Here is a 7,602-nt window from a genome sequence, read left to right as displayed (position 1 = left end):
TGAAGCAAATGGAAAGACTGTCTCATTATCAAGTTTACATAAGCACAGATGGGACTTAAAACAGATTACGGTCACTGAAGCCAATTGCTGGTAGCAAGCCAAACATGACAAACCAACGAGAAAGAAAATTGGATCTGAATGTAATGGGTGCTTCCAAGAGATTTACACTCAGATGACAAATCTGAGCAATTTTTAAAAAGGGGTTAGTGGCATTGCCATTTCAATTAGATTATAAATAGAACTACAAAAAAATTAGAGGAGACATGGCACATTTCTAATGGTTAAGATCATTTAAATGCCATGTTTCACAGTAAAACATGGGTAGGAACAGTTAGAATCGATCTCTTCCCACTTCCCAGTATATTGGTTGTCCATTTATTAGAACCATTGCATGCCCTACCAGGCATCCAAATATGGTATTTTTTTTTTTCAGGGCCTCTAGATCAAGCAGTTGCTCTCGGTTCCATTGCCTTCATCCGGAAACAAAACCTTAGAAACTGAACTACAGGAGTTAATCCCATAACTAGGTTGCACTTCACCTCTAATGCTGCCACATTTCTCCACCATTGGGGTTTCACAGACAACATCATAGCTGACCTCTCGCCGTTTCTTCTTCTTTGGAAGTTTCCACACTGTCTCATGCTTTGCTGTCACTGTCTTCGTTTGCTTTGGGGCCCATACCCTCTGCAGATCTGGCACCCAGCTTGTGAAAGACGCAAACCTCCTAGCCCTCTCTCTCCTTTCTTGAGCTTCCATCAACTGTTGCAGATGCTCTTCATCCCTAGTTCTCTGCAGGCAATTGGAGTCCTTTCCTGGTGGTTGGAGTGACTCATCCTCCAAGGAAGGGGATCCATTGCCTACTTTGGCTTCCCCATGTACCTCATTTTTGTTCACTACACCCTTCCAAGGTTGGTCACTCTCCTCACTGTTGAGTTGGGACCCAAGAGATACACCTTCGTCCTCAAACAACAATAAATCCATTCGAGTGTAGATTTTACCTACCACATCTCCTAGACAGTGTGAATACCTGCATGTTATCCAATACAATTAAACATGCTTTAGTCTGATCACCTAATTTAAAGGAAGCTGCTGCCTACTCTTCCTTCTAAAATTAAAATAATTAAGGATTAGTTCAATAGATGTTAAACCATCCTTCTTAAGGAACCTATATGGCCTATCTCACCAAACCAGTGACTAATTAAGCTGAACAAAGACTTGAGAAGAGTTATCTTTGCATAAGAGATAAATATCAGGTAAAGGTGAATGGATACCATTGAGAGCGAACCTGGTTTTTATGATCTTCCCTACATATGCATCAAGGCTAACATCACCAAAAACCCCTCCTGCCAAATGATATGGAATGATCTCTAGGAGGGAGCAGATCTGCTTCACCATCTTTTTTTTCATTGTCTCTTCAACATACCCTCTCATCTTTGATCGGAGCATTTCCATACGAAACAAAATCTGCAGCTCATACCTTTTCATCGTTAAGGAAGACTTAATATCATCTATAATCATTAGTATTAAATCCAATTCTTTCAGTTTGCATAAGAAAAAAACAAAAGATATATATATATATATATAAATTAAATAACTCATTCAGACACATGAGAAAAGAAAATTCTCCTTCACTGCCCATCAACCAAATCTGTACAATCAAATTCTCCTTCACTGCCCATTAATCAAATCTACACAAGCATAAACAGAAACATGTATAGGTAAATGCAAATAAGGAAATCCAGTACGAAAGGATACTCTCGAACTATATCTTCTGAGCTGTACATGGCTGGACTTTGCTCAACTGCATGAGATGATGGATCAACACCCTTATACTTTGCTGCTAAATCCTTAGGCTCCTTCAGGAAAAGCTTTACCAGGTCAGCAACCAATCCACCATAAGCACCATGTGGATGGACCTCAGGTGCATTGGTATCTAATTCATGCTTCCAACACAACCAATGGATAGACGAGTCTAAAAGCCGCTCAGCCAAAGCTCCCAGGTCCACTTCAGTAGATTCAAGACCATTCTGAATCTTCTGAGAAATACTCCCAAAGAAGGCTTCTGGTGTTTCTAAGCAAGAAACAGAAGCAACTTCTTCCTTCATTCCAGATGCTCCAAGGGAAGAAGCCTCTCCAGTTGAGAGAGGAGATGAGACAGGCTGTTCACTTTCTTTCTGTGAACCAACTAGTCTTCCCTCCATTTCCTTTTCAATATCAGGATATGATTTAAGTTCATTTGGTTCAAGTGGACAGCAATGACTTGACTTCCTTATGTGTTTCATCCAGCATTTCAGGAATCTCAGCTTCTTAGAGTCGTTACATTTTCTATCAAAATACACATCTTCTAAGTCCAATTCGAGGTGGTTATGGACTGCCTTATAGAAGGAGCACCATGTGAAATCTTGAAGCATAGTCGCATGCTTTTTCTTCCTTTTTCTTTTATCCTTGGTATCCTTTACTAAGGACATGTTAGAAGACGAAGCATCAGACTGGGCAGCGGTTGAACTGCTCGAATGCTTTAAATCAGCAGTATTTTTAAGTACTCCACCATCTGCCTGAACAGAATCACTTACAATATCATGGGGGGAGAGCCCACTACCTATTATAGAGAGGATAGCAGAATGAACTGTGAATGGCTTTAAGATTCCCATAAAACAACCTCCGTTCCGTTTTGAAACAGAAACCACGGCCCAGTACCCTTCCCTATACAGAAAAGTGAGAAGAAGTTGCCAGATGGGTGCTCGCCTGCACAATACGAACTCAGTTGTTTCATCCTTTAGCATTGCTAGAATCTTATTTGCAAAAAACCCACCTGAAGTTTCTGTCTTTTGATCTTTCCCATATTCCCCTGAGAGAGCACGCAGTAAAACAAAATCACTAAAGCAGCCCTTAGGACCTGAGCTTTCCGTGTTCCTTCTCACCTCTGTGACATGGATCTTGGTAATTCCATCCCCGACAAATCTCCAAAATGATTCCTCTTGACTAGAATCCCCAGTACCTGAATTCACAGACCCTAGAGGCCCCATAACATCGTAAGATTGCTGCCTGGCTAGCTGCTTCAGATCAAGTAGTTCGAGATCACAGCACTTGCATTCTAACGGTTTCCCGCGGACATCTGGTATTTGAAGACTCAATTCTGCTCGAGCAGTGTAGCGGCAGTTATTGTAATTAAAGCCCGTCAAATAGCACCCGATGTTTGGGTAAATCAACCCGAAAGGAATGAGAGCAGAACCTAACAAAATTGCATCTGTTGAATAAAATCCCCAACCCATGCTCTTAATCCCCCTATCAAGAAACCCTAAAGCAGGTATTTTATCTCTCTCAACACTTTGTTCTTGGATGTCATGTTCATAGTTGACGTCTACCCAACTGAAGTGTATGTCTCTGTCGACAAATCCTTCACTTAAAGAGCTAAAATTTTTAACGAACTTATCAGAAAATGCATGGAAAGATACTAGTGCCTCATCATCAATTCCCACATTCATGAAATCGGATAAACATTTCAAAGATCTAGAAATGGGTGAGAACAAAAGAATCATATTCGAACGAATAACATTAAGACCATTCGCCTTACCAATAAAATCTTGAAGTGGGTACTCCCAGGCGTAGTCGTGAAATAACTGATGCAGCGAGCTGGCGGTGAACGAGGCCTGAGGAGGTGAAATTAGGGCTTCCGAAAGCAAATCAGGAAAGGAGGTTAGGGTTTGAGAGAGGTGAAGAAGTGTGTCAGCGGGGCGGTCGAAGGAGAAAGAAGAGGAAGATTTTCCGAGGAGGTGGTGGAGCTTGGAAGATGAGAGGATTGGGGAGAGAGAGGAGAAGAAGAGCTTGAATGCGAAGAGGGAGGATGATAGAGATGGAAATGTGAGGAGAGCTTGAGCCGATCTGATTATAGAAGTGATGTAAGGGGTAGGATTTTGCAGGTAGAGGAGGGGATGGAGATCAATGAGGAAGACGATGCGTTGAGTTTGGGAGAAATCTAAAACCTCCTCCATGACTCCACAACAACAGCCCGAGCAGAGAGAGAAGCGGAGTTGGAGGCTCCAAGCTTTGATCTAGTTTGTAAAAAACTAGCGGTCATCAGAGGGGGCAAAGGCGGGAGCCTAGTTGATAAATTCGCCGAATAATTCTGCCGAATAGAATTCTGACCAAATCCGAATAAAAATAAAACGGTAAAAGTCGCGACTTTTTCTACTTTGTTTAAAAACCCCGAAAAAATCGGCCTAACCGAATTAAAACCCACTCAAGAATTTCAGAAAAAAAAAAAAAAATCGAACAAATAGGATTTTCTGTCTTCAATCGTCCTATCACAAGATCGACAGCAAAATCCTTAACTCAAACTGCAAATGCCAATGTAACAATCCCTAACCCTAAACCTAAGCTATTAAAACAAAACAAATAAAATGAATGAGCTGCAGAAAGCCAGAAACCTGATCGTACACAAAGACAGCTAACCAAGGTCAAATTAGTAACTCAAATCGATGGATGGAGAGATCTCTCAAAATTAGTAACTCAAATTGATTATGGTAACGGTAAAGATAAGATTAGAGTTCAATGCCTGTTGTTGCTTCGTAGCTTGTTCTCTGATTGCATCCATTCTTGAGAGTACTGTGAATGTCTCAAGTTTCTGTATTAGAATTAGAAGCAGAAGAACCAATGTGGGAGAGAGATAGAGTGAGAAGGAAGGGAATAGATTACAAAGAAGAGAAGAAAAGACTTCCAAAATAGGAGAAAGTTTGGTCTTTTTAATTGGTCGGAAATTGTTAAATGTTAAATGTCCATATATCAAACACGAAAGATAACCTCACACGGTAACCTCACACGGTCACACCTAAATATCGTGGACGGCCAACGAGCAATTTAGAACTTTGAAGTGTTCTTGGAAATTGGAATTCCCCTTTTTAATACTTTTTCTTTCTTTCTTTATTATTATTATTATTATTATTATTATTATTATTATTATTATTATTATTATTATTATTATTTCTTTTAAGAAGCGGATTTGATCAGCTAGAACAAAATATAAAGGGTTGCTAGGGTTGATTAGGGCCAATTCGGCCCAACCAAGGTCAATCTAGGGCTGGGTTGGGTTGAACTCTATAGGGCTTGGTAGGGACTACGAGTCTACGATTATGTGCTGAGGTAATGGGGCATAAGGTTGGGCCGGGTTTTTTCAACAAATAGGAAAAATGGGAAGACGTATCAAGTTAATTGCTTAATAACATAAAACAGAAACAATACATTATAAAAATAATATCCAAATTTTTTGTACGAATTTTATTTTCGTAGAAGAATAATTCCCAAATCCGAATCCATATTTTATTTTACCATTTTTTGACCGAACTCGTAAATTAAACAACCGAATTATTCCGAATAATTCCCGAATCCAAATTTGCTAACTCTTTTTTTTTTTTTTTTTTTTTCCAGTTAGGGAAGAAGCTACATTCTGGAAAAAAATGGACGGAATTTTCCTAATCTGTAAATGACAGTTCTTCATATATATAATTACAAAATTACCCCTATGTATATTTTTTTCATTAAAATTTGATTATTTTCACATTTTTTCCCTTGTATTATGTCCCGCAGGGATAGCTTCGATTTCAATGTAAGATACCATTGTGTAGCACCTCAACACCTCTGTCAGTTGCTTAGAGAATTCTCTCCCAATATTATAATGGATTCGGCTCCTCTACTGCAAAATCGGAGTGGTAGCTCAAATCCAACTCCTTGGAGTGCCTTGGCACAAAACCCGAAAAAGGGCACGTGTCTCGAGTTGCTCTAGGGTGTTGGATCTGAGTTGCCGTTGCCTCTATTGCATAGTAGAGGAGCCTCACCATATTAGAATAGAGCTTTGAAAATTCAGAACTATTAGGTTATGGAATTTGATACATGACTAATATTGACCATTATGTATAAATGACAACCTAAAACGATGTAAAAAAAAAAACACAAAAAGAAATTGCAAATATACAAATTATACAAAGATTTACGTGGCTTAGCAGATTGTAATTGCCCAGGTGAAATGAGATTTATTTCACTATCAATAGAGAATAAGGTAACAGTCATATGTCTTTACACCTCTTTCAAATTGATTAGAGAGAAAGAACACTCACAACCCTAGTTAGCAAATTCGGATGAAGAATTATTCGGAATAATTCGATTGATTAATTTATAGGTTACGTAAAAAAAGCAGACAAAATAAAAGTCGGATTCGGATTTGGATTTGGATTCGAGAATTATTCATTTACAGAAATAAAAGTCAAACAAAAAAATTGGATATTATTTTTATAATTTATAGTATCTTGGAGATCAAAACATGCAAATTCACCTATATTGCCGCTGCTTCTAATACTTTTTCCTTGGTCTAATCCATTGAGGATGGATAAGTAGAGAGTATAGAGCTTATCCAATCATAATCATCTTTTGGTATATATTATTCTCCTAGGCAAGCTCCATCCTTGAACAGCTTTTTTTGTTTTGTTTTTGTTAGAAACGAAATTTACTGATAAGCATGTGTATAGCCAATGGCATTAGACGAGCATAGTTCATGAAGCCAAGGAGTGGTAAGCGGTTAATCTGTCATACACACGATAGTCAGGGGCTTCCTAACAAGGGTATCGGCAACATGGTTCGTAACCCTTAAAATGTAATGAAATCAAACAAATACAAATGAATTAGATAAGAGGTGTACATCAGATAGAGCTGCTAATGAGTCAAGTGGAGGTACTCGGCCTTGGTCATTGATGAAGTTGATAGTCTCCAAATCATCACTTTCAACTTGGAGATGAGAGTAACCAACATGTAAAGCTTGAGAAAGGGCTCATTTTATAGCTAGAATCTCACCTTGAAGAACTAATGCAAAGTAGTGTGCAACGGAAAGTGCTTTTTGTTGATGACCCCAAGTGATTCCGGTAGATAATCCCCAAACCACCTTTTGATTTTCCACTAAATAAAGCAGCATCACAATTTACCTTTATATAACCCAAAGGTGGGTTCATCTATCTCACCATGGAGGGAGCTCCATTTGGAGTGGAGGAAGGACGCATCCTTGAACAGTTTCAGATTCACTAAAATATGCATGACTTTCTAGGATGGGAAATTTAAGGTTATTTCAAGATGGGAAAATCACTATGGAAGCAATATCCAAATAAATCAAACGGTGCTAAAAGGTTCAGATCCATATATATCAAATGGTGCCTTTGACATAACAATTACTCAAGAAAAACCTACTAGAACGAATGGTGCTAGAAGGATTCAGATTCAAATAGCATTAATAGTTAAAGACCATAGGCTGGTGTTAAAAGGAATGAAGGATTCAAATTCAAAGCTTGAAGAACTAAACTCTTTTAAAAAAAAAAAACAAAGGTTAAGGAGAAGATATACTTGTGTTCGTGTGCCTACAACCAGCAAAGAAGAGATTCAAGAGACTCAGGACTTCAAGAATATTTGTGTACTTGGGTAGCCGCTAAATGCCAAACAAAGAGTTTGAGCGGTTGAGTCTTGAGGCGAAAAATTGGGGAGAGAGATGGGAAAAGTGGAAAACCCTATTTCGGTTCAGTGGTTTTTTCATCTTTTTTTTTTTTTTTTTTTTTTTTTTTTTTTTTT

The 7,602-nt window shown here is 38.6% G+C and overlaps 1 protein-coding gene across 2 annotated transcripts; it reads right to left on the bottom strand.

Moving 5' to 3' along the window:
* Window positions 1-4,078, bottom strand: LOC122087308. Of its 2 annotated transcripts, none has more exons than XM_042656388.1 (3): window positions 1,756-4,076; window positions 1,286-1,477; window positions 1-1,027 (listed from the first exon to the last, which is right to left on the bottom strand). In XM_042656388.1, the coding sequence occupies exons 1-3, from the start codon at window positions 3,990-3,992 to the stop codon at window positions 439-441; spliced, it is 3,018 nt and encodes a 1,005-aa protein (XP_042512322.1). In that variant the 5' UTR covers window positions 3,993-4,076; the 3' UTR covers window positions 1-438. The 2 variants fall into 2 exon arrangements, with proteins under 2 accessions (XP_042512322.1, XP_042512323.1); XM_042656389.1 differs by having other exon boundaries at window positions 868-1,027; window positions 1,272-1,477; window positions 1,756-4,078.
* Window positions 4,079-7,602: the final 3,524 nt, after the last annotated feature.

Source organism: Macadamia integrifolia, chromosome 8 (assembly GCF_013358625.1).
Source record: "Macadamia integrifolia cultivar HAES 741 chromosome 8, SCU_Mint_v3, whole genome shotgun sequence".
NCBI classification, from domain to species: domain Eukaryota; kingdom Viridiplantae; phylum Streptophyta; class Magnoliopsida; order Proteales; family Proteaceae; genus Macadamia; species Macadamia integrifolia.
Note: the sequence above shows the minus strand (reverse complement) of the source record. Positions and strands in the feature narration are given on the sequence as shown.

Bases quoted from the DNA above. Each gene is read 5' to 3' on its own strand.
- LOC122087308 (XM_042656388.1), bottom strand. From the start codon at position 3,992: ATGGAGGAGGTTTTAGATTTCTCCCAAACTCAACGCATCGTCTTCCTC. The intron at 1,478-1,755 runs GTATCCTTTCGT...AACGATGAAAAG, and splicing joins TCAGAAGATATAGTTCGAGA to GTATGAGCTGCAGATTTTGT. The intron at 1,028-1,285 runs GTTCGCTCTCAA...GATAACATGCAG, and splicing joins GGGAAGATCATAAAAACCAG to GTATTCACACTGTCTAGGAG.